The sequence below is a fragment of the Pseudorasbora parva genome, chromosome 11 (assembly GCF_024679245.1).
Source record: "Pseudorasbora parva isolate DD20220531a chromosome 11, ASM2467924v1, whole genome shotgun sequence".
In the NCBI taxonomy this organism is placed as follows: Eukaryota; Metazoa; Chordata; class Actinopteri; order Cypriniformes; family Gobionidae; genus Pseudorasbora; species Pseudorasbora parva.
The window spans coordinates 6,727,720-6,755,682 of record NC_090182.1 but is presented as its reverse complement, the minus strand read 5'-3'; the positions used below and the strand labels follow the sequence as shown (position 1 = coordinate 6,755,682).

Here is a 27,963-nt window from a genome sequence, read left to right as displayed (position 1 = left end):
CTCATTCAGAGGAGTGAAGATAAAACAGAAACAACATTATTTAAACACACCATGATATTTTTTTTTTGTCTCATTTTCTTTGCAGAATATTATGACTTCCATGAAGAAGATGGTGACTGACAGAACATCTGTCTTTATTGCTCACAGGCTGTCCACCATTGTGGATGCAGATGAGATTATTGTACTAAATAAGGTAAGCTCGCCTGAAACCTCTAAATGTGTGTGACTGTGACAGGTGGTGTAGCGTACAGAAATCAAGTTCAGGATGCATAATTCAAGAATAGCCAAAATAAGTCAACTATATCACATCAACATTTGTTAAAGGGCAGCCATAGCCCGGATGCCAGCCAAACTCTGCCCCGTCCACAACATTTGAGCTCGGGCAGCTCGGTCTGGACTTGATCCATAGAGGAGTAATTATGTAGAAATTTGTGCTATTTACCAAGGTTGCCTGCTAAAATTCACATATCTGGTCTATCACATAATTGAGGTCGGAATTCAACTTCCGGAAATGGAAAACAACCCGCGGGATTGCAACCCGCATTCTGTGCTTTGAATGTATACAGGATATGGCTACGTGAAACAGTGACGTGAGATTAGTTGAACCCAGAGGAAATGTTCATCTGATGTGTCAATACGAGGCCTGTGCCAAAAGTCAACACAATTTGATTTATGAAATCGGGACTGACATTTATTAGGGATTGCATGACTATTGAGTTTTATTTGTGTGCTAGTTGTTGTATTAACATGCAGCGCAGCATCAGCTGTCTGTCCTGTGAGTCCAGCATGGCATCAATGGAGAGTGTGTGAGCGGAGAGATGATGCAGGCGAGAAACAAAAGCTCACGTATCTCCGTTGAAAGATTCATACTGCTTGTGTTGTTATGAACATTGTAAAGAAACAGCCATGTGCCATTTGCTTATTGTGTCTGTCAGCCTGTGGGCGACATCTGATCGTTTCAGGGCGGGTTTTTATAGAAGAGAATGACATACATTTACACTGGGATGTGGTGTATAGATCAAGCTCAACTGTTCAGCCTAAACCAAATGCATCCACTTGTGAACACAATCAACAAATTGACCTGACCACTATTATCTGATACACTCTAGATACCCCCCCCCCCCCCCCCCCTTTTCAAGATGTACCTTTTGGAAAAGTATTTTATTAAGATTATTTTTATAAAGAAAATTGTTTTATTTGAAATTATTCATATTGCATATTTTTCATATTTAAATGTTTATATTGAAAGTATGGTAAATACTTAAAAAATGTACAAATGATCACATTAAAATAAATGTGTGTACTATGTATAATTACAAACCCAATTCCAAAAAAGTTTGGACACTGTACAAATTGTGAATAAAAAAGGAATGCAATCCTTTACAAATCACATAAACTTATATTTTATTCACAATAAAATATAGGTAACGCATCAAATGCTGAATGTGAGACATTTTGAAATGTTAGGCAAAATGTAGGCTCATTTCAGGTTTCATGAGAGCTTCACATTCCAAAAATATTTGGACAGGTGGTAATAAGAGGTCGGAAAAGTTAAATGTACCTATAAGGAACAGCTGAAGGACCAATTTGCTACTTATTAGTTCAATTGGCAACATGATTGGGTATAAAAAGAGCCTCAGAGTGGCAGTGTCTCTCAGAAGTCAAGATGGGCAGAGGATCACCAATTCCCCCAATGCTGTGGCGAAAAATAGTGGAGCAATATCAGCAAAGAGTTTCTCAGAGAAAAATTGCAAAGAGTTTAAAGTTATTATCATCTACAGTACATAATAGCCAAAGATTCAGAGAATCTGGAACTATCTCTGTGCGTAAGGGTCAAGGCCGAAAAACCATACTGGGTGCCTGTGATTTTCTGGCCCTTAAATGGCACTGCATCACAAACAGGAATGCTACTGTAATGTAAATCACAACCTGGGCTCAGGAATGCTTCAAGAAAACATTGTCGGTGAACTCAATCCACCATGCCATTCGCCGTTGCCGGCTAAACCTCTATAGGTCAAAAAAGAAGCCATATCTAAACATGATCCAGAAGCGCAGGCGTTTTCTCTGGGCCAAGGCTCATTTAAAATGGACCGTGGCAAAATGGAAAACTGTTCTGCGATCAGACAAATCAACATTTGAAGTTCTTTTTGAAAAACTGGGAAGCCTGGTCATCCTTACTAAAGAGGACAGGGACAACCCAAGTTGTTATCAGCGCTCCGTTGAGAAGCCTGCATCTCTGATGGTATGGAGCTGCATAAGTGCGTGTGGCATGGGCAACTTACACACCTGGAAAGGCACCATTAATGCTGAAAGGTATATCCAAGTTCTAGAACAACATGTGCTCCCATCCAGATGTCGTCTCTTTCAGGGAAGACCTTGCATTTTCCAACGTGACAATGCCAGACCACATACTGCATCAATTACAACATCATGGCTGTGTAGAAGAAGGATCTGTGTACAGAAATGGCCAGCCTGCAGTCTAGATCTTTCACCCTTAGAAAACATTTGATGCATCATAAAGAGGAAGATGCGACAAAGAAGACCTAAGACAGTTGAGCCACTAGAAGCCTGTATTAGAGAAGAATGGGACAACATTCCTATTCCTAAATTTGAGCAACTTGGCTCCTCAGTCCCCAGACATTTGCAGACTGTTATAAAAAGAAGAGGAGATGCCACACAGTGGTAAACGTGGCCTTGTCCTAGCTTTTTTGAGATGTGTTAATGCCATGAAGTTTAAAATCAACTTATTTTCCCCTTAAAATTATAAATTTTCTCAGTTTAAATATTTCATGTCATCTATGTTGTCTTTCTGGGGGGAAAAAACATCACTAAAACTTCTAAAAGTAAACAGCAGTGTTTTAGCATTACATAAAAAGTTATGTCACAAACCAGACAATATCATTTTAAAGGGGCTACATATATTAGATTAACCCTTTGACGATCAGACTGGTGTGATTAGATCGGTCCATCACATGATCAACTGATAAATTCAAATGTGCTTTCGCTCTTTGGCAGGCACTGAGCCAGAGACGAACGTGATCAGCCCTTTTCATATATCACAACTATTCAGTGTTTTCAATCTTTTTATTTTTAGGTTTCAGACATTTAAATGCACATATGTACTAGCAAAACAATACATTTATAATGTATTGAAATATAATGTATTTTCATTTGTAAAATACACACTGATGTCTATGGAAGTGAATATAACAATTCGTTAAACTTAAAAATTAACAACATTTTATTCATATCAGATACAAATTGTGTAAGTAACTATAAAGTTTACTCTATTGTTCTCTCACGGCCACACTTCACAGATCCGACTCTGAATTACTGTGCAAACTACGCCTTTCTCATCTACTACTGCGTGATCTCAAAGTTTGACACGTCTGTCATTGGAAAGCACTGTGTGGTATCATTAATAATTAAGTGACTGTATCTTTTCATAAGATAAAAAAATGAATAATTAAGTCTTGTGAATAATTATATACACAGTGCATCTTTGGAGTATTATAGTGCACTGACACGTTAAAATGTGGTCGCGATGTAGATTTTATACCCGGAAGACAAAAATAGTGGAAAAAAACTCAAAATGAACCTGTTTTCCACAACCATAAAATTTATCAGATGCTTACATTGACTTCAGTGAAGTTCAACACGCATACCTCTGTTAAAATCTCAGAAAAATGAGTTAAGACATGTGTTGAATACTCGCCAAAACAGGCATTTTGACATAACTGTGTGATTATTGACTATAGAAAGACTCCCAGAAAGAGAGCTGAATTTGGGATCGCACGCTGTCTTGTCTATTCTCTACTATATGCGTAGACTTTGCAACATTTTGAAGTAGCCTATTAAATTCATTCAGATATCGCATGCCATTGTAATATGCATATCGCGTGATATGTACATTCTCAATATTTCGCTAATTCTGATAAAATGTGCAGCCATACCACTTTCCACATGGATGTCAAAGCAGCTTGTGTTTAAAGCCTTAATGTGAGTCTTGTGAAGGGGATCCTGGGAAAAATTAGCATCCTCTGCATATACTGTAGTATTTTGCATTAAGGTCCAAATGTTTTTAGTGGTCCTTCTTGAAATGCTGGTCTTCATGGAAACATTTGGTGTGATCAGTTTAGTTTCAGATGTTTGAATGAACTGGACGAAAACGTTCACATCATTTGAACGTCTCTTCTGTGTCCTTCATATCAATGAAGGAAAAAAAGCTCTCGCTGCTGTCACTGAACACGTGACTTTGTACATTTAGTCTGTTTGTGAAAAAGAGCTTATAACACAATGAATATATCCTTCAAATGTGCCCTTGAAATGGGTTTGGAGTTTGTCAATGATGTACTGCATTGTTTCCTATGTCTTTTCAAATCAATATCAATGCATTCATGGGAAAAGAAGGTTCCCAGTTGAAATAATTGTGTTGCTACGCAGTACTGGGTATTAACTGGTTATATGTAATCAGATTCCAAAAATTAAGTATATTTTCTGGAGAAATATTAACGTTGCTTTTGCATTTATTACTTAAATCTCACTTTAAGTAATTGTGGGATCACTCACAAATCAGAATTAGAATTCAGAATTAGCCGTATAGACCAAAACCACAATTTGTACCAGGCTGTAAACATGTTTTTTTCTGCTGTAAAGTTGGGAATGTGAATATGGCACTCAATGAGATTCTGCTCCCTTCTGAAGCCGGTCCCTAGTGGCCAGTCGAGGATGTGCAGTTTATATTACTTCCGTATTGGCTTCAAGAGAGACTGCGGGAGGAGCCGTTTGTACTGTAAAACGCAGCGCTTCTCACTGTCACTGTTTTCCCAGCCGTCCAATCACAGCGGGACAAATACAACACCGGCCAACCGCCTCATTCTGCTTGTACAACATCAACAGATGAGAAGAAGCAGCATAATAACAGAACAAAGTCATTAAAAACAAGAGCCAGAGCAAATACTTGATATTGTATCGACATTTTTATATAGAATCAATACAGAAACAAACCCTGTGAAATGAAATACTAGTAACACTTCCGTGGATATTCCTGATCATAGAAAAAAGGCATGTGCCGATTTTCGGTAATGCAATATATCACGATAATGAATATGCATGATATTGTTATCGAGGGCATTTCAAAATATCGTAAATAATAATTTATTAACAATTATTAAATTTTTTATAATGCACTCAAGAATACTTTGCCCATCAACCGTATAAATGCTCAACACCGCTGTATTCTGCGTCAAAGGGACACGCGCTCAGATGTAAATGAGAAGCACATGAACAAGTGAAGGAGACGCGCTGCTGAAGTGCCGCTCAGTGATAGCAGAGGGCGCTGATGAACGGCAGAATGCAGTGGTTACCTCGGAAACCCCGCAAACAAAAGCAAGCGCTAGTGAAGTTTTTAAAACAGCCATTCGTTTTTTGTAATCTCAATGTTGTTCATCACAGCACCTAATACTTAATACTTAAAGACTTAATAGGCTATTTATTTTCAAACTTAAAAATTATGTTTTAATCTGGACTACAACATGCCCTAATGATTAGAATTTTTTGGATTATTTGTCCAAAAGACATACGACTTCATTAGTTAACATGTTAATTCATTATTACCAAACTGACAATGAAAAATATTTATAAAAAATTAATTATTCTAAGTAATGTGAACTTCTTAGTTACTGTTTAATAACAAAATAACTTTTTTAATGGACCTAAGATAAAACTAACAATCATCAGTATTTCTTAACTAACATTACCAAAAAAATTATAATTTCTGTAGCAAATGTAACTATTGCTCAATCTTAGTTAATGCATTAAATAATGAGACATTATATTAATGTGTTACCTGTTGTTCTTTATAGCCTAATTCTTTTGCACTTTAATCTGTTTGAAAATTGTACTTTTACAGCTTTGGAAAAAATCAAGAGACCACATAACATTGATTTCTCTTAATTTTTTCCAGAGCTGTATATATTTTTGGTGTATTATTGTATTTAAACATTCAGTTATTTTTGTTATTACAAAAATAGTTCTTAAAGCTGTTATGCTATGACAACACTTTTTTTGCAACTTATTTCAATATCGTGATAATATCACATACCGTGATAAAAGATCAGCAATTAATTGCAACATGAAAAATTGACATCGGCACATGCCTAATAGCAAACAGTCTCAACTGAAAAAAACAGCCCACAGCAAGGCGTTTTCAGCTGGCTAAAGACACTTTGGTGGACACGTGGCCTTAATGTCCTTGGTGTGTGAGCTGGCCTTTACTGTGGAAAGACTCGTATGGTACCGAAGTTCCAGTATCCCTTTTCAGAAGTATCATTCCTACTCTTAGTGTGTAGTAGAAGAATGCAAGTTGATACACTCTTCTGAAGCGCGACGTTGTGCGCTCATGACTATAAAGAGCAGTCTCTCAGCGCCTTCAGCTGTGTGCGGGGGCCGTGCCGTTAGGTTTTTAGCTCATTAACAGTGGAAATACCTTTGGCCCAATGCTCAGCGACACCTTTGTTTGTCTCCCATGTGTGGAGACCTTTTCAATCTGGATGCAGGTGGGGGGGGTGGAGCATGTGATGCCGCTGCAGCTGGAAAAAAAACAACACTTTAAACGAACCTCCACTGAACAGAAGCAAATATTGTTGCGAAACGTTGCGTTCGCCCAGCAGTATCTAAAATGGGTTGTAATTGCACCACATCCAAGCTGTAAACGACACTCCTGCTAAAAATACTATCTGTGTTTGAGTCTTGCTTGGCAAAAGTGGCGTCGCAATTGATGCAAGTAACTAGCAAACAGCCGGGAGACGCATTCACTTGTCATTGTTCAAGCTCATTTCATACTTTGCTTTGTTGCTGGCAGTCTTTTAAGAGCCAGTGCTGCATGTACGCCCACACCGCTCTGTGTCTCGGCTCTCTTTAGACCTTCCTCAAACATACACACGCTCTCTCTCTCCGCCAGTGCCCCTTCATGGCCCTAAATCTCTTGTTTTGCCCAGTTCTTCCAATTTGGATGCAGCTGCACATTCGTTCTGTCTGCAGGCAGCGTTATGCTGGTGAATATCAAGGCATCAATAAAAGAAACAAAGCCTTAAATGCTGAATAACGCCCTCTGGCCTCATGAAACCATCCTACGGCAAAGCCTGCATAAACGCTCAGGGTTTTTTCCTTGTGTGTGTTCTTCAAAACCTTGCTGTGCTTCGGTGCTGTTCTCGCACAACGACCCTGGTGGAAAAATAGATATTTATTGTTAACCTTGTGGGGTCTTAACGAACCTCATTGAAAGTTAAATGAATGTTCTGGGTTCAGAACTGGTTAAGCTGCATCTGCTGATTGTCAGGCTTAACGCTCTGTTCGTAAAAACAAAGAAATGCTCGTTTATCGTGATGAAATACGATCAAATAAAGTAACAGGATTAATTAACAAAATTATTTATTAAAGGGACCGTGAACTGCATTGTTTTATAATGTTTCCTGGGGTGCACTTATAATGTTGCCATATTGCCATTGCCACTGCTGTGAGTCTTTAGTGTAAACGCCCACTGCTGTGATTGGCTGCTGTGAGACTTCAGTGTAAACGCCCACTGCTGTGATTGGCTGCTGTGAGTCTTTAGTGTAAACGCCCACTGCTGTGATTGGCTGCTGTGAGTCTTTAGTGTAAATGCCCACTGCTGTGATTGGCTGCTGTGAGTCTTTAGTGAAAACGCCCACTGCTGTGATTGGCTGCTGTGAGATTTCAGTGTAAACGCCCACTGCTGTGATTGGCTGCTGTGAGTCTTTAGTGTAAACGCCCACTGATGTGATTGGCTGATGTGAGTCTTTAGTGAAAACGCCCACTGCTGTGATTGGCTGCTGTGAGATTTCAGTGTAAACGCCCACTGCTGTGATTGGCTGCTGTGAGTCTTCAGTGTAAACGCCCACTGCTGTGATTGGCTGCTGTGAGTCTTTAGTGTAAACGCCCACTGCTGTGATTGGCTGCTGTGAGTCTTTAGTGTAAACGCCCACTGCTGTGATTGGCTGCTGTGAGATTCCAGTGTAAACGCCCACTGCTGTGATTGGCTGCTGTGAGTCTTTAGTGTAAACGCCCACTGCTGTGATTGGCTGCTGTGAGATTCCAGTGTAAACGCCCACTGCTGTGATTGGCTGCTGTGAGTCTTTAGTGTAAACGCCCACTGCTTTGACTGGCTGCTGCGAGTCTTCAGTGTAAATGGCTACTGCTGTGATTGGCTGCTGTGAGTCTTCAGTGTAAACGGCTACTGCTGTGATTGGCTGCTGTGAGTCTTCAGTGTAAACGCCCACTGCTTTGACTGGCTGCTGCGAGTCTTCAGTGTAAACGGCTACTGCTGTGATTGGCTGACATCTTTGTATATGAAATTGCTAGTATTACATGTAAACTGTCTCTATATTACACCTCTGAAGGTTAACTAATGGTGCTGATTATAGCATTATATTTAGATGGTGGCATGAAAGGTTGCAGTGATGATCATTGTAGCCGATCACAGACATTTTGAGCTCATGAACACAGTGATCTCATCAATGTGACTCGATTTCTGCTCACTAACGAATGCTTTCATCATAACAGTGCAAACACAATGTAAATACGAGATTTGGTGATTATTACTGGAGTTTAGGTTCGAGTCCAGAACTCAGTCACTGATAAACTGTTTGATTAAAAGCTCGAGCGATTGTAAAGGAAGCGTTCTCATTGATTTACTGACACACAGACAAAGAACATCTGACTGTACATGAATCATTACACATCAGAAATCACTGATCACAGATCAGGCGTTAGAATTATCACGCTTACATGTTGTGGCATTACTGTCGAGTTCATATCGTAAAAGTCTGTTAGCAAAGCCTGCGCTGAAATTGCGACTGATTTACCAAAGAATCCACAGTGAAATATACCGAATACAAATTAATTATGCTCAACTGAGACGTTCACATTGTTGAGATTAAATAAGCACATTCCTAGCCGTTGATTTGTAGGCACTTTCCACATTGAGTCGTTCTCTGGGCTTGTTTACAATAAAAGCGTTTTTTGGACTAACAAGGACGTTTTCAGTTCTGAAACTTACAGGATATTTATAGTAGATGATCTCTTATATGTCAATCTCAAGTAAAATTGTATTTCTCAATTCATGACCCCTTTAGTTTGTCTGGATATCACCTGACCAAGCTCAATTTTAGATGGCGTGATCAACGAGCATATTTCAAATGTACACAGTTGGATAGTCCTTCAACAATTCAGACCACAAGAGGCGCGATCAACAGGAAACGATCCATCGCTTCTCTGTCCGTCATCGTGTTAAACCCGCCAATGGCGCGCCGGGTGGATAAGCCAGTCTGTGAATGGTTCCCGCAAAAGTGTAATAGAAGCAGAAGAAATGAACGTACAGGTTTCCAGACTGAGTTCGCTGGGCGGAATCAAATCACCGGCAGATCAGGCTCGGTTTACTCTTTAATAGCTCATCTAGGAACATGATTTCATGCATGACAACAACAACAACTCCCATGATTCCACGCTCATTCATGCGTTATCAAGCTAAGTTGTTGTCTTGAATAAGCAACCTTTAGTGGCGATTAGGGGTGTCCCCGACTAAGGATTTACACATTCGAATCAGAATTTTCGAATCTCTCTATGGTCGACCGATAGTCGAATCATCTTTGTGTGTGTAAACCATAGACCGGAAAAAAATAAACGGTATAAACGGGTTGGGAAGGGCAGGACACTAGTCAGCAGGAGGCTAAGACTATTTTTATTTTACTTTACACACGGCACACAGCCACCACTTTTAATAAAGTGATCAAAACTAGGCTACACTACACATTCGTAAATTAACCGTTCTCTCATAACATTTAAAAGCTGCGATCGAAACACAGAACATCACACAAATATATAAAAAAGAACATTTTGATAAATAAAACTAAAACAATCTAAACAAACTAAAAGGATCTCACTTCAGGCAGACGTGGACATTATATACGCGCAAGCTCAATCTTGAATCGACTTCTGACAGAAGAGCTGCAAGATGAGTGTATCCTGTAGCACAGGGTGAAATCAGTACATTCACGATTTGAGGGAAATATACATTTAATCGTCGCGGACAGGCATCGAATGCCGCCATCTGTGTATGTGTTCGAAGGCGAGGCTCGTCCGGTGCGAAGCTCAGTTCCCTTAAAGGGGCGATCGCTCAGCGAAGATTCGACCATGAGATCAGTGGTCGAATCCGGTCCTGCATATCGATGCATCGAATCTGCGACTATTAGGGGTTACCCCTAGCCTGACAAGCCAGACCCACATCAAGATGTTTGGTCTGGAAACTCACCATAGACAGGGCGCAATCCGAGGGGCGGGATAAACGATAGGATAGCGCTACAACCAACCAGAGCAACGAAGGTTAAACAGAGCTCGCTGATAGATTAAACATTCCCCGTATCCAGTCAGCTAAACTCCGAACACATCTTCCCTTTTTAAGAATGACTTCAGTGCCGTTCTTTTCTCAGAGAAAAGCTTAACTTCAAGTCTTCCAGAGTCGCGGTCAGAGCTGATTCGAAAGACCGCCGCTGTTCTTCAGTTTCTGTGTTACTAGAAGCACGCAAACGCAACTCGGCCGTTGTCATTATGGCCCCGCCCGCCGACTCTATACATGATGTGATTGGGCCGTCCAGATTTTGAGGAACACAGCTCAGAATGGTATTGAGAGTTCCTAGACGACACTTGCGGGCAAATTAAATTTGCTGCCGCTAGGGTGCGTCTAGATTTCTAGGCTAGGTCACCCCTAGTGGCGATACTTAAATAAATTTTGTTTCAACATGGATTCCAAAAGGAGACGTGACATAAAACAAACTCTACACACAGGAGTTTCATCAAAAACACGTCACCAGAATTTAAGGAGGGCCAATGCACGGGAGTTCATCTCCAACCCTGATCAAACACACCCACCTATGATTGTCTAATGATCCTAAAGACATTAGCCCCGTTTCCACCACAGGAACTTTACCCAGGAACTTTGGGTGGTACTTGGTGTGTTTAGACCGCAGGAACCAGGGTCTAAATGAAGTTGCGGGTAAATATTTCCCCCTCCAAACGGCCCTGCTCGCGAGGTAGTACTTTTTCAAAGTTCAGGAACTTTCGAGGGTGGGACTTGGGCGCTGAACATGCTGATTGGTTTAGCTCACGCAGCCTTTTATTTCAACCGGCATTTTTAAAAGTCTTTTGCGAGGTTCGGTCTACGTTCAGTAAGATATTCAGTAAATATCAGTCTTGCTCTCTGTCTGATGGCGCGCGTTTGTCTCAGCCAACTCACGTGCAATGTCCGTAATAGCTGATAAGAATATACATTGTCATTTTAAATCTAGCTTTACAAGCTTTCTGACTATGCTGCATGCTGCTGAATCTGCATATTAGTGCTCTTTTCTGTCGTTGTTAATTACCTCTTTAGTAAACCGATACATAACCAGCAAAAGCGGCACAGCTTGAATCTCTTCTATACTCGTTATTCATTTTTGTTCACCATGAAAACGACCTGACGGATTACTTTTAAGTGTGCGTCCTTACATGACGTGACAGCGCGCGCCATGAGGAAAGAGAGGAAAGTTAATTTTTCTGAGGGGTAAGCTTTTTATTTCATAAGTTATGAAGATAATGTTGGAGTAATGACACAGCGTATATTGCCCCAGGCAGTTTTTACTTTAACTGCGCCTGACAGAAGAATTTTCTGAGATGATTATTACACTTTACAACAAATAAATAGCTTATTATTTAATACTGTATTAGTCCTGGTGGCTGTTAAGAGTTGCCATGGCTACAGTGAACACACTCCAGCTTCTGGAGAAAACAGCGTTGACTTTTTTGATGCGGCAGACAAACTGCATGTGACAAAATGATTGCGATTGAAAGTCATCACATGTAAACACCAGATCGGTTTAGATAACGTCTCATGTAAACAGTCCACTAAATCTTTCGATCGATGTACACAAAAATGATTACTGTCCGTCACAGACTATTTGGAGGAACAGTGGCGCGCAGTCCTACATCACCGGACTAATTTGCCTAATCTTCTCGGAACTTTATCGTGGTCGAAACGCAGACAGTTGCAGGTCTGGGGGGGAGAAAAGTTCCTGTAAAAAAGTTCCTGGTACAAATTGTTCCGGGTAATTTTGGTGGAAACGGGGCTATTGATAAGCATGTTCAGGTGTGTTTGATTAGGGTTTGGAGCTGCTGCAGCGCATTGGCCCTCCAGGGCAAGATTTGAATAGCCCTGCTGTAGATGCTGTGTTTCAAGTAGCTTTATGTGAAGAACAGACTGAAATTCAAGGCATTGTATGTCACCACCAATCGAGCTTGTTTTTGCAAAATGAGGGACAACTGAACTATTTTATTTGGTGGTAATGGAGAGCATGCCACACATTTCCCTCCTGTCTTTCTCACCCAGCTCTCCCTTTTCTCTTCTCGTCCTCGTGACACAGGGGAAGGTGGCAGAACGCGGCGACCATCAGACTCTCTTGAACACACAGGACAGTCTGTACGCCGAGCTGTGGAACACACAAAACAGCAAAATTTTGTCTGAAGGAAGCAAGCCTGAGCCTGCAGCCGAGCGCATGTCGCAGAAAGAGGAGGAACGAAAGAAACTGCAGGAGGAGATCATGAACAGCGTGAAGGGCTGCGGGAACTGCTCGTGCTGAGCTCATGCCCAGACCCGCTTCAGAAACCACCTGCCAGCCTTGAAAATCACCGGGACTGGACTGTTATTTAATCCTAAACTGAGGGGGTGTCCTTTTTCCTTTTTGTGATCTTTGCATAACCTCAAGAGCCAATGTCATGCCTTTATTTCCACACGCTATCATTGTGATTGGGGCCTGTTTTAAAAGATTTGTGCGTGTCATCTTGAACTCTTGTTTTTATTATGGGTATGTACATATTACTAATACAATATTTTTGTCTCAAAGCACATTGTATAAAGCACACATATCATCACATAGATATTTTTTCTGTTGAAGTATGTTAGATTTGGAGTTTTTCTGTGAACATTGACACCTTTGATGTCTCATTTAACCAATGTTAATTTATACCGAATCTGAGTCTGAATGACATTTAACTAATTGTATTAAATAAACTGACTTCACTGAGTGTCTGAGAACCATTTCTTGTAGCTGATCATGCTTGGTTTCATCTATAAAACTCAGAATTGGCTGAAGAGTTCATTGGATTGTTTCAGGCCACAGGATGTGTGTGGAAATCATTCAAAAGCTGCAAATGATTATTTGATGAGATGTGTATTTTGACCCTGAATGTATAGAGGTGTATTTGCAAGATGTTGTCACATTTCTACTGCCAGTTAATGTTTCACTCAAATACATTCATTTGTAAGTTTGAGATGAAGAAGGTACGTTGGGTGAATAAATAGGTCAATGATGAATCTTTTTTTTTTTTTTGGCTGGACTAATATATTAAAATGTATTTAATACATACAATAGCTTGAATGGACCTCTATAATGAACCTTTTATCATTATATAAACGTTTATTTTTGCTAGCAAAAGGTTTTTTTTTATTTTTGCTTTAGGGTCCAATTTTCACTATTAACTAGTCTCTTATTAGCATGCATATTACTAGGCAATTGGCTGTTTATTAGTATTTATAAAGCACATATTAATGCCTTATTCTGCATCCCTTAAGTCTACACAATACCTAAACCTAACTACCTTACTATTAATTAGCAGTAATTAGTTTATAGTGAGAATTGGACCCTAAACTAAAGTGTGAGGGTCTTCAGGCCAGGCCACCTTCTTCCATTGCCCCGGGGTCCAGTTCTGATGCTCATGTGCCACTGTTGGTGCTTTCGGCGGGGACAGGGGTCAGCATGGGCACCCTGACTGGTCTACGGCTAAGCCGCCGCATACGCGACAAACTGCGATGCTCTGTGTATTCTGACACCTTTCTATCAGAACCAGCATTAACTTCTGGAGTAGTTTGAGCTCCAGTAGCTCGTCTGTTTGATCGGATCACACGGGCCAGCCTTCGCTCCCCACGTGCATCAATGAGCCTTGGCCGCCCATGACCCTGTCTCCGGTTCTCCACTGTTCCTTCCTTGGAGCACTTTTGATAGATACTGACCACTGCAGACCGGGAACAGCCCACAAGAGCTGCAGTTTTGGAGATGCTCTGACCCAGTCGTCTAGCCGTCACAATTTGGCCCTTGTCAAACTCGCTCAAATCCTTACGCTTGCCCATTTTTCCTGCTTCTAACACATCAACTTTGAGGACAAAATGTTCACTTGCTGCCTAATATATCCCACCCACTAACAGGAGCCGTGATGAAACGATAATCAGTGTTATTCATATGTGTATACACACAATAAACTTAGAAATGTTGCCTTGGCAATAAAAGCTAAAAAAAAAAAAAAAAAGCTGTGAAGCACTCAAAAAAGCACTCACACTAAATGATTAACTGGAAAAAAATATATTTTTTTAACTGAAATATAAATAAATTAACCTGAAATAGCAATATTTAAACATTTAATTTTAATGTTAATTATATATTTAATAAAATGACAAAAGCCAAAATTAAATATGAAATTAACATAATATATATTTTGAACTAATTCATAATATTAATAAAACTAACATAACTAAACACTGATACATGAGCAGTCAGGGCAAATGTTAAATGTGAAATTATTTTAGAGAAATGTAATAAGGAAAAAAGTTTGTCATTATGCTTTTAATTAATTTGAGTATCAAATAAAAAAAAAATTATTTATACGGTCTTAATTTCTGTTTTATTTTAAAGATAATCCGATTTGTGGACTCATCAGTATTCAAAATAAAAGAAAAACATTTATTTCCGATTGTTACACGTGTGAATTTTATATCTAATATCTGATAGTTATATCCAGATTTTTAAATTTTCATCATCTTGACATCTTTTTTTCTCACTGACTCAATGTATTATATTTGATGAATTTATATCACCTTATTTAATAATTGTTTGTGATAACACGAGCTGTGATTGGAGGCGGGTGCCGTGCGTAGGTGCAGATGTTCTGTTTAATCAAAGCGACCTGCTGGAATCCATATGTTTACAGAGCAGAGAGAGAGAGAGAGAGAGAGAGAGAGAGAGAGAGAGAGAGAGAGAGAGAAAACTGCAAAGCATAATAATGTAATAAATACTAACAATAGGAAAAATTATAAGCATATTTTCATAGCACTACATGCATGCAAATGTTGACATGGGTTCGTGGAAATTACATTGCATTATAATGTAGATCCTATTATAATTGTATATGTCATTAGGAGTTCATTACGTAAGCTGCTCTCCTTTAGCTCTCTCTTAAATGCCCAGCACCTCATTAGATGAACTGAACTGTCCTTATGGTTGAGCGCCATTTGGTCTGCACATTCTCACTCGTACTCTCACTTGTTTTTCACAAATGGAATCTGCAGGTTTTCCATTGTGGCGTCTCTGGGCACGTAAAAGCCTGACGAGGCCCCCCTCTCAGCTTTTGTGCGAGCATCACAAATAACACATCCTGCTTTACGTCTGTTCAAGCTGTTCCCATTAATGTCCTCACCACAGCATACATCCTGTTCCTGAAAAAATCTGATGAGTTACACTGCAAAACACATCATATGTAGATTCAAATTTTGATGGCATATACGTGCTAAATTTGAGCATTAGCAGCTGAGATTTTTGGACATTCTGTGACCGGTTGAGTGCGTTCTCTGTGTTGAGCTTAACCCGGGCGAGCTCTTGTGTTGTCTGAAAGGAAATAAGAGGCTCTCAGCATCTACAAGTGCCTTAACTAGAACGGCCTTCCTCAAATCCTGCTGCCACTCAGATGGGGGGTTTTAGAGACGTGACCAAACCTAATGTGCTTCGGCATCGTATTCGCTTTTGCCTTCACTTTAAAAACAAGAAAATGCTCTGCTTTTAGTTTCCCGCTGTTCTGGGCATTGCAAAAGCTAGGTTTACAGAACCATTGCGTATTATAATCAGGTGCTAAAAAATGAAGTAAATACTACAGAATTTAGTAGAAATTACTCAACCTTTTACTGGCCAAGTTACTTATTTTCTTTATTAAATTGACTTACCATAGTTAAGTAGAGTTTACTTAACTCCATATGTGACATTTACTTTAAAAAACCTGCGTGCAAAAACTCGTGAAGTAAATAGAAAAAAAAATGTCTTTAGTATGGTGAACACATATTGACTATTAACTATGACTTTTGCCTCAATAAATTCCTAATTTACTGCTTATTAATAGTTAGTAAGGTCGTTTTTTAGCAGAATATTTTAGGTATTGGGTCGGATTAAGGGATGTAGAATAAGGTCTTTCAGAATAAGGCATTAATATGTGCTTTATAAGTACTAATAGACTGCCAATATCCTAGTAATATTCATGGAAATAAGCAACTAGTTAATAGTTAATAACTGAACCCTAAAATAAAGTGTTACCGAAATTGCTGGTTACTTTTACAGAGCAGCCATGCAATAGCATAAGTATTGGTAAAATAGTATTCATGTTCAGAAAACAGAACGCAATATAGAGCATAAGTCAACATGAATTCCTTGGTCTGATTCATCAGTGCATATTATTTGAAAATCGAAATGTTTCAATTTTTATGAAATATGTTCCTATATACAACTCAGCTCCCACGTCATTAAGCGCCATCAAAGGACGTCTCAAGGATCCTTTGAAGGCAGCCTTCGTTTCGCCTTCTTCACTTGGCCTGTTTTGAAGCTACATACTTCACCTTTAATGTATTAAAATTAAATCCATAAAATGATGATCCCATGATGGAGCATCTAAAAGGTTCTATATATGAAGACTGAGGTGCCTGATAGAACCCTTTAAGGTTATTTTTGGAGCCTTTTCTTCTAAGAGCCCTACATTAAAGGGTAAGTTCACCCAAAAATGTAAATTATATTAATTAATGACTCCCCCTAATGTCGTTCCAGACCCATAAGACCTCCGTTCATCTTCAGAACACAGTTTAAGATATTTTATATTTAGTCCGAGAGCTTTCTGTCTCTCCATTGAAAATGTATGCACACTATACTGTCCCTTTCCAGAAGGTCCAGAAAGGGAATAAAAACATCATCAAAGTAGTCCATATGTGACATCTGTGGGTTAATTCGAATCTCTGGTCACAAAATAACAAAACCTATGACTTTATTCAGCATTGCCTTCTCTTCTGTGTTTGTTTTCAATCCGTAATCGTGACTGTACAGTGACGCTGGTGACTTGTTATCTGGCGCGCAAGCTTCGTTTATAGTCTGAGGGAGACTGTGCAGTCACGAACGCAGATTAAAAACAGACCCAGAAGAAAAAGTAATGCTGAAAAAAGTAGTAGTTTTTGTTATTTTGAGACCAAAATATATTTTTGATGCTTCAAGTGATTCTAATTAACCCACAGATGTCTCACGTGGACTACTTTGATGATGTTTTTATTCCCTTTCTGGTCCTTCTGGATAGGGACAGTATAGTGTGCATACGTTTTCAATGAAGGAACAGAAAAGCTCTCGAACTAAATATAAAATATCTTAAACTGTGTCTGAAGATGAACGGAGGTCTTACGGGTGTGGAACGACATTAGGGCGAGTCATTAATGACATCAATTTCATTTTTGGGTGAACTAACCCTTTAATGCTTCCTCAAGTGCACCTAGGGAACTCATTCCTCCAAGCTGGGCATTAATTATTATAATAATAATGAATAATTCATTACATTTATATAGCGCTTTTCTAGACACTCAAAGCGCTTTTACATATAGAAGGAGAATCTCCTCAACCACCCCCAGTGTGCAGCACCACCTGGATGATGCGACGGCAGCCATATTGCGCCAGAACGCTCACCACACACCAGCTGATTGGTGGAGAGGAGACCGGGTGATGAAGCCAATCAGGAGAGGGGGATGATTAGAAGGCCATGATGGACAGAGGCCAATGGGCAAATCTGGGATTTTTAACGACCACATTGAGTCGGGAGCTCGGTTTAACGTCTCATCTGAAGGACGGTGCTCTTTGACAGTTTAGTGTCCCCATCACTATACTGGGGCGTTAGGACCCACACAGACCACAGGGTGAGTGCCCCCTGCTGGCCTCACTAACACCTCTACCAGCCTAGTTTTCCCATTTGGTCTCCCATCCAGCTACTGACCCGGCTCAGCCCTGCTTCGCTTCAGTGGGAAACCAGTCTTGGGTGACAGGGTGATATGGCTGATGGCATTATGACGTTGCGCATTGAAGTCGGAAACATAACATGGAGGTAGATGAAAATTGTGTTCTTGATATGCTTTTATTGTACATTTAAATTTATTTGAACATTTGAACAACAATAAATTGGGCCCTTTTATTTTATTTTTTAATCTCTCTACATTTTCTCTCAATTTTTGCTCACTTAATTTTATGTTCATTTGCAATTATAATGTTGAAAAAATACCAGCTAAATTATTTAAATTTCATAAGCAGTTATTTCTCACCTGGTCAATGATATGCAAGCAAAACTTCTCTCATAAATATTTTATTTGGAACAACAGAGATATTCTGCATCAGTAGCGAACCGTGGCTCTTGAACCTTGACCCTCTCACCCCTTCTCTCATCCGGAAAAAGGCAAACAGCCTAAAATCATCCTAGCTTACCGTGTCCTCTTCTATTGTACAGACAAGAATGCAACAAGCAATCACCACTGTGAGTTTGAGAGTTATCACCACAATAAAACAACATGTAATAAAGAGCAAATCCTCATTACAAATAATTGCATCATAACACAATCGGTGTGTGCATTTCAGCGGAATGTGATGACAACAGGCCGGGTTGCAAAATATACGACACACAAAATTTAACATTAGCTGACACATCATGACAGCACTCAGACCAAAGCAAATTAGCAACTGACACTTCTGCATCATAGACAGTGGACATCAACCGTGGCATTTTGGATCCAATGTTGATAGTAAGACTGGCACAGCAGATGATTAAATGTATGTAACGGACTGTGATACACTTATGGTTTATTAGAGAAATTTTAACTATAAAGCAGAATTACAGCAAATGTGTATAATTGTCGCTGAGATGGTAAATGTACAGATTGACTACTAATACTGCATTTTGAGCCCATACACTAATTTTCCTTTAAGGAACCAACTTGTACACGCATAGAAAGCCCACCTGGGTTTGCACATGTAATGTAGACCAGTAAGAGCTATGCGTGTAAACCTCACTCCCCTGGCCTCAAGAGGTGTGCTAGCAGCTGCAGTCTTTATTGTCCTTGTTAGCACACCCGCATCCCACGCCGGAGAGACTCTAGTTTGAATCCCGCTCAGAGAAAGTCGAATAAGACAGATTACATTTGGTGCCGTGACCCGGATAAGATTGAGGTTTACGGTGAATGTGACAGAAGTAGACCAGGTAGAGCTGTGCGTGTAAACCTATCGACTGACACTAGCGACAGTGTTCTTTAGCTTTCTTGTTAGCACACCTGCATCCCACGCCGAAGAGACTCCGGTTTGAATTCCGCTCAGAGCAGTTTGAGTAGGACCGGTTACATTTGGTGCCGTGACCCGGATAAGAGTGAGGTTTAGGGTGAGTTTAACAGAAGTAGACCAGTAAGAGCTGTGCGTGTAAACCTAACGACTGACACTAGCAGCGGCCTTTAGCATCCTTGTTAGCGCACCCGCCTCCCACGCCGGAGAGACTCTGCTTTGAATCCCGCTCAGAGCGGTTTCGAGTAGGACCGGTTACATTTGGTGCCGTGACCCGGATGAAAGTGAGGTTTAGGTGTAATGGACGTAGGCCAATAAGAGCTGTGCGTGTAATCCTCACTCCCCTGGTCTCAAGAGCTGCATTAGCAACTGACACTGGGGGCTGCAGAATTAAGCCTTGTTTGCGCACCGCCTCCCACGCCGGAGAGACCCCGGTTTGAATCCTGCTCGAAGATGGTTGATCAGGACCGGTTACATTTGGTGCCATGACCCAGATGAAAGTGAGGTTTAGGTTTAATGGACGTAGGCCAGTAGGAGCTGTGCGTTTAACCCTCACTCCCCCATTCTCAAGAGGCACAGTAGCGGCTGCGGTCTTTAGCATCTTTGTTAGCGTGCCTCGGCATGTATCGTAAAACCTAATGCGCTGCCGTAGACAGCATGTTAGGGCACCATCTGAAAACCTACATTGACAGCATTTTGTAACATCACAATCTCTAGAGCTGCCTACATTAACATTTTTTTTTTTGGGTGGGGGGGGGCATCATATGGTGTCAAAAACAGTGAGCAGCCTACCTTAAAATCATTTTTGGACATGCCATTGGACATTGGCCTTTTTTGGGAGTCTTAGTTACCTATCTAGACAGCATTTTTGGGCATCATGGACACATAAGTGGACTGCTCACTTAGACAGCATGTTTTCCCCAGCATAGGCACAGTTTTAAATGATGCTATCTAGGTAGGTAGTTCATTTGGTTTTTCGACACAGACTGTTGGAACATTCAAAAGTGTAGATCAAACAAACAAATCTGAGGTCATTTTCAAAAGAAAAACTGTGAGTACTAAAATACTTTATGCGTGTGTCCCTTCAAGATGCATAATATTTCATTAACGTATTGTTATTATTCAGTAACAGTATGGAAAATGCGTTGTCTGTCTCGTCAACCTCACATTCTTTCGGTTTCAAGAACAATCTCATGCCTGACAATTAATGACTGACCTAGACAGCATGTCCTTGTTAGCACACCCACCTCCCACGCCAGAGATCCCGATTCGAATCCCACTCAGAGCATGTCAAATAGGACCCCAATTTGGCACTTACCCAAGTATCCCCAGATAAAATGACCATTTTGGGCCCATGCCAGCTTGGTACCCATGTACCCCAAGAATAGCCCATACACATGTTGGCTGGGACTAGAGGTGATTCAATCCCCAGTATATCAACTCATCTCAACTCCGAACTTCCTCAAATCTGTGATTAAATCCCTTAGAATGTTGACATTTTGCAGGATCTTGCTTTTCTTTTAGTCTAATTTTCTGATTGTACAAAGAAAATGGACATTTCTAAATTGGTTGGGTTGATTCTTATTCATTTTTGTGACTGTGATGAAGAACAATGTCCTCGCCATTTCTTATAGAATATTTGGCAGCGTGTCACACACCAAGCTGAAGTAGAAGCATTTGTTAGTTGTGCTGGTTTGTGATGGAAGGCCAAATGAACCTTAGCATCGACAGATGTCCATGTCTACAGTGATGTGTGTGTGCTGCTTCCAGAGATCAGAGCTTAATGAGGACTATATTTCACTGTTTACCAGGATAATGTCTCTACGTAGGCTGGGAATCACACAATGGAAAAGGAGACGGCAGGAGGGCAACGCTTACACAAAGCGCAGCTTTGAACAATTCCCTCAAATATGCTGCTTTGCTCAACACCACAGATTGGTCCAGAGACACAATAGATAGCACAGAGCGGATCTTATGCGCACGTCGGCGCAGACCAGAAAACATATCGTACCCATTTGAATTCTGCACAGAGTGCTGTATTTTAAAGTGATATTGAGGATATTAGGAGAAACGGTTAGAGATTAAGAGAAAACTGCAGCTTTACTGAGCTCAGCAGCAGTGTTGCCAGATTAAGTCGACAAATTCCAGCCCAAAACCTTAATAAAACCCGCCCACTACAAGAAAAAACGCCCCACAATTTAGCTGCCAAAATAATGTGATATCATTTTATTGCCCTGTCAATAAAGGTTGCCAAAATAACATAAAACTAATTCAATTTCCCAGGAAAAGGGATCAAAACAGGGCAAATAAATTAAAGGGAATTAGCAAATATGACTAAAATGTCCAGGTGGAAACTGTCAAAACAGCAATCGCGAAATTAACCAATGACTTTAACCCTCGGGAAAAACGCATGCATCATGTCCACAGTAAGAATATTTCAACAAAAGTGCAAAAAGTGCCTAATATAAGCAACGTAATGAGTGGGCATTTTGCACAATGCATACACCACAGCCAGTATGTGTCATTCATTGATACATACAGATGCAGTACAATAATCTGACAACGAAAAATAACAACAATGTCCTAACTTTGTTATCTGTGCTCTCAGAGTTAGCTATATAAAGAGGCTTCAAGTCATCTCCCACCACAGGTGTAGGGTCACTCTCCCACTATTTACTGTACAACTGTATATTTATGCCACTTTGGCATATCAATCGTTTGAAATACAGCTACAAATTATTGCGCTAAAAATCTGCCGTCAGTCGTGAAGTCTACCTGCTGTTTGTTGATTGGCTAAAAGTGCATGCTCGTTGGCGACGTCAGCACCAATGCCAGCCTTCTCTGTGTGGGCCTGTGTAGTAACGTCATGAATTTATTGAGTATATGCAAACTTGAATTTTGTTTATTAGCGAATTAGACAATACGGTTTGAAAACCGACGAACTGACTGACTGTGATATAAACAAAACACTATTGGCCATTTAAAAAAAGGGGAGGAGCTGTTCGATTTGTCCTGCCCTGTCTTTCAGTGGAAATCATGTCAACAAGTTTGAGCGCAGAATGTTGGGACATGTGGTCTTCACCTCACAACCAGTGGGAAAGAATCGGGATAGAAATCATGTTCATGGATGTGATTATTAACATTAATGTAAGAAGCAGAGCAGTATCGAGTGTTGAGGAGCTGAGCAAGGCCGCTGGAGCCATTGTCACACAACACACGGGTCGCGGGACTTTTATTATGACGGGACACAGGTCATGAGTATGAGGTAAGGCAGCTCTGTTTATCATATTAGATACATCTGAGTGTGCTAAGAGTAAATTAACTGAGGGTAACGCAGATATGACGCAATTAACAGGCGACTCCCTCCTTTCTTGGTTAAAATAGCAATTTTCTCACAATTTACAAATAGTTGGAAGAATTTGGGAAATTGTAAGAGCCCGACTGAACAAAATAAATACTGAACTTATTTTTACAAAGTGCACCTATAAGAGTAATTAATTTCACACGGTTTCAATATTGTAATATTTGCAATTAACACGTGTTCTGCCAAGTAGTATAGAATTAGATTTTGGAAAGTTATTTTCATTAGGATCATCCCAATAAAACATTTACGTTATTAATTGCATATCTAATCAGAAGATGCGTCATCTGCATGTATTCAGAAGTATGTTTATGTTTATGTATTGCCTTTACGGTAACGTTACATTTTTCCAAAAGGAAAAACAAAACTTTGTGGCCTTTTCACCTGTAGCACCTCCCCTTCACGCACACGTCACGAGCCTCTGAGCTCCGAGGGCGCGCGCACCACTCTCACGAGCCGGAGAGACGCGCGAGGGGAGCAGCGAGTCACCGAGCGAGCGCGCTTACGAGACTGCGCCCATCACACCGAGACCCAGCAGCCTGAACAATGGCAGCATCCCGCGGCTGATTTGCCGATGGAGACACGCTGGAGCTGATGAATGGTCTTCAGCGGAGATTTTAAGACGCGGTCCTGCTGTCCGTTAGAGATGGAGCGATAGAGGAGAGAGAACCAGCGGGCTGTTCTCCATCACTGACGGGAGGCGCGTCCACCTGCGCTCTGACTGGAGGCCCGGGATGCGCGATAACATGCACAAGTGCCTCTGATTACAGGAAATTATTTCAACACATGAGCTGTTTTGTGGTGAAAAGCACTCGGCGTTCAGAAATCAACACTATCTGCCTGCATAAAGAATGGGTAAGTGCTGTTCCGCATGAAATACGGATGAAAACGCATCACTTTGTCAATATGCATGCATTGCAGGACTGTTCTTACACAGTGCACACTGGAATTATGAAATATGATGAGGAGGTGTTCATTGTGTTACTTTTGGGTACATGAATCCCTGCTCACTTCTGACACTTGTCTCGAAACCGAGCATTTTTGGGAATGTGTCGTAAAACCTAGTGCGCTGCCATAGACAGCATGTTAGGGCACCATCTGAAAACCTACATTGACAGCGTTTTGGAAGATCAAGATCTCTAGAGCTGCCTGCATGGATATTTTATTGGGGGTGGACATCATATGGTGTCAAAGAACTGCAGCCTACCTTGAAATCGTTGTTGGTTTTGGACATATGGTTTCCTATATCAAAGGTTTGATATTAGGAGTCACCTATCTAGACAGCATTTTGGCATCATAAGTGGACTGCTGACTTGCACGGCGTGCTTTCCCCAGAATAGGCACAGTTTTAAATGATGCTGTTTAGGTAGGTTGGTTTTGCAACACAAAGACAACTTAATTTCTTGTGCCAAAAAGTATAGATCAAACAAAACAAATATGAGCTAATTTCCGAATGTCCCTTTGAGATGCATAATAGTTTATTAAACTATTGTCATTATTACAAATGCTGTGCTTGTCTCGTCAACCTCAAGATCTTTGGGTTTCAAGAACAAATTCATGACTGACCCAGACATTATAGTCTCAAAACCTCCTGACCGCTCCTGACCATCAATGCCTGCGTCCAGTTTCTGCCTGAGATATCCGGATGGATGTGTCAAAGATGCTCGATCCATTTGAAGAGTTATACGGAGGGCCTCAAATCTGGTGACGGATGTGTTTGTTTGTAGTCATGTAAAAGAACTGAATCGCATTCTGATTGAATACATTGGCAGTTTTGAGCACTATGTTAGTCCAATCTGTGCCGCTCACTCACTGAGTCACAAGTCTATCAATGGGCTAGTGTGTTTCTTTCCTTCTTTTTTTCTCCAGCGTTTAGTCATACCGTCTGCTGGTTTTCTTCCCTATGGTCATCACAACAATGCCCTCTGAGATGATGGCTATAAGGATGAATGTTTTCGAGGTGACCAGATGGCATCATTTAACTTGTATTTAATCTGAATATTTTTTTGATGTAATGGCATTCCAGTTCTGGTTTCTACATGTTGTGTTACCCTTCATTTTACAGCTTTCCTTTAATTCCACTCTTTATGATGTTTTTTCATGCATGTCTTTATAAAACGGCTCACTTGCATTGATTTGTCTTGGACTGCTAGCGTCGTCGTTGTGAGCGTACTGTTTGTGTTCGTTTAATTGAAAGACCTTGGCCTAAAGGATTTCTAAAAGCTTCTTTATTACTAAGCTACTGCAGTGGGAAAAATCCCTTATTAGCCACATTACAACAACAGTTTGCTAAGTGATTATGTAGTGAGAAGAGAACATACCTTGATGATTCACAGGAAACTTGAGTATGTTTCAATTAGTGAGACTAAGTTAAAGCCCAGGCAGATTAATCGGCTGTTATTCAGTCGTTTTGAGATTATCAGCATTAGCTGGTATTTGTGCTCGATTAACTGATCATTGCACCAATAGGGTCGTCTAATAAATGTGATTTCTAATTTTCAGTATTTTAAATGGAATTTGGCATAAATATTGTGCAAAATATATTAGGGTTGTCAACGTTAAAGCATAAAATTAATTCAAAAACCTTAAAGGGGTCATAACACACACAGGTTCTGCCAGTCTTGTGTTAATCTTGAGTGCCTACAGAGTAGTATTGCATCATTGATATCTTCTTTGAGTCTTTAGTTTTATCATATTTATAAAAGACAGAGATTCTTTCAGAAAACAGCCGTTTTCGTGGAGGAGTGCAGTGGGTGGAGTTAAAGAATCTTTCCCTGGCTAACTTTTGATTCACTATATGCTCGCATTGTTCACACATTATATGCACTTAAGCGCAGTTTGCCAACAAAACAGACATTTGATGCAGTTTCAGCTTTCAGTTTTCATGCCCCGGAAAAACAAACTTAATCCACTGTTTCCTTAATGCTGGGTTCTTTGGGAAGCTGAGCAAGGTAATGTTTCCTTCACAACCAGAACACACTTCTTTATTGACATTTTTGTTTTCGTGGTCTAAAAAAAACTAAATGGCAGCGTGTAAACCAAACAAAGCTCTTTGATGGGTGCGCTCTTGTTCTCGCTCTGGTTGGTAATTACAAGGAATTCAACCCTTTATGATGTCATACAGGGCCATACTCGGAAAAAATCCTTTGAGTCCTGAAGGAGTGTATTTGGCACAGAAATAACCAAAAAATTTTTTGAAATGTTGGCCATGTTTAGCACGAGAATCCAATGCTTTAACAGTGTAAATAAGTCAAAATGCAAGAAATAGCATGCATTTCATGAAATGCTATCTCCACCCTTTAAAATAGCAGTATGTAAGAATCACAGCTAAATATAGTTTGCCCTGCCCCCTCCTCCTCAGACTAGTTGATGAGTGTTAAAGGGGTGGTTTTGTGTTTTTTTTTTTTCTTGGCTTGGTTGTGTTTATGGGACGCAGTATAACATGTCTTAATACTTTTTTTTTTTTGAAACGCCGTATTTTTCTTATATTCTCCCTTTATTTCACACCGCTGTCTCCACTGTCCTTTGAACGGCTCGTTTGCTTCCTGCTTCTATGAAGCCCATCCCTCCGAAAAACACAATGGTCTTAGATTGGTCAGATGGCCAAATGTAGTTTCCTGTATTTTTATTGGCTGAAGTGCCAAGCACAGGTTGCCGGATAGGCCACGCCCCTTCCCATTACGGGTAGAAGTCTCATCTGCGGAGACTAGCGAGGGTTTATGATGTCACCAACCCAGGAAGAAGCTCGTTGTAGTCCAAACCGGCCGTTTTTGTAGGCAATAAACTGCCATAACTTTAAAAGACAATATCTCCGTTTGCATTGAACTTTCAGCGCTGTCACTTTGCAGATACTGTTTATGCTCAAGCAGCAACATTACACACTAACTAAAGTTAAAAAAGTCAAATCGCATGCAACCAATGTGCCATGGCTTTTTAGGTCTGGTAGAATCTGCAATCTCTGACCCAGTTTGTTCACTGGCTTCCATGTCAGCAATACGCTGTGTTTTCCGCAAACTGGCAACCAAAGCTGTTGAAATACTATTGGGTAAACTGGCAACGTGCGGACAGAAACAAAAAAATATGCAAAAATATTGTGGTATTTTTATGCTTTAGTACAGTTAAGTTACGTGCCCACGCACATACACATTAAAATCTGCTTGCCTATACACACATAATATCGCCGGGGCGGCAGTGGCTCAGTGGTTCATGTAGGTTGTCTACAAACCAGAAGGTTGGTGGTTCAATCCCAGGTTCCACCTGACCAAGTGTCGAAGTGTCCATGAGCAAGACACCTAACCCCAGCTGCTCCCGACGAGCTGGATGGCGCCTTACATGGCTGACATCGCCGTCGGTGTGTGAATGAGGAAGTGAATGGGTGAATGTGAGGCAAAATGTAAAGCGCTTTGGATAAAAGCGCTATATAAATGCAGTCCATTTACCAAAATGCAGTCCATTTAATATGCCATCACCGTTTTCACAGATTCACATTTTTGAAGTTTACACAGAGATAATAACAGTATTGTTTTGTAAAAAACGTGCATTTTCAAACGTATTTCAAAGTTTGTGTTCTCAGACAAAACGCAGTTGTCATGTAAATGAACGACCAGACTTCATTAAAAGTTTTCTGTTTTTCTGCTGTTGTGTAAGCGGCCCCTAAGTTAATAACTAAGGATTTTTACAACGGAAAAGAATCAATTAAAAGCGTACTTAAGCTGGACTTGAGCTGCTATACAGCCAAAACAATCTCTGTTGCGTTAATTTCCTATTATCACTGTAGAGCTGCTTTGAAACAACCTGTAAAAGCGCTATATAAATAAAGGTGACTTATATCATTTGGTTATTTGATGTCCTTTTGGAGTCTCCAGGTTACCTTTTTTTTGGGAAGACACCTAAATTTACCTTGAAAAAAACTTGCAGAAAAGACAGTTTTGTGAGAATCATCCTTCAATCTGATGGTTTACTTTGCTAGAAATAGCAAATTATGACAAAATAAATGCGTTAAACAAGATAAATGATGATTGCTTAATTTCACGATTAGTGTGCGATTAAAAATTGTTCTCTATTGACAGCCCTACTATATATAAACCAGCCTTCAGTCACACTGCTCGCTAGTAT

General features: G+C 40.3%; 2 protein-coding genes across 2 annotated transcripts in view; both read left to right on the top strand.

Moving 5' to 3' along the window:
* Nucleotides 1-13,144, top strand: part of abcb7 (ATP-binding cassette, sub-family B (MDR/TAP), member 7) — a 63,231-nt gene extending 50,087 nt beyond the window's left edge. The window contains exons 15-16 of the mRNA XM_067456894.1: nt 86-193; nt 12,471-13,144. Coding sequence (XP_067312995.1) covers nt 86-193; nt 12,471-12,686 — 324 coding nt within the window. The 3' untranslated portion in view covers nt 12,687-13,144. The remainder of the gene's footprint in view (nt 1-85; nt 194-12,470) is intronic.
* A 10,144-nt stretch (nt 13,145-23,288) lies between these two features.
* nexmifb (neurite extension and migration factor b) overlaps nt 23,289-27,963 on the top strand; it is a 103,466-nt gene continuing 98,791 nt past the window's right edge. The window contains exon 1 of the mRNA XM_067456893.1: nt 23,289-23,703. The gene's annotated coding sequence lies outside the window, so the exon portion shown is untranslated. The remainder of the gene's footprint in view (nt 23,704-27,963) is intronic.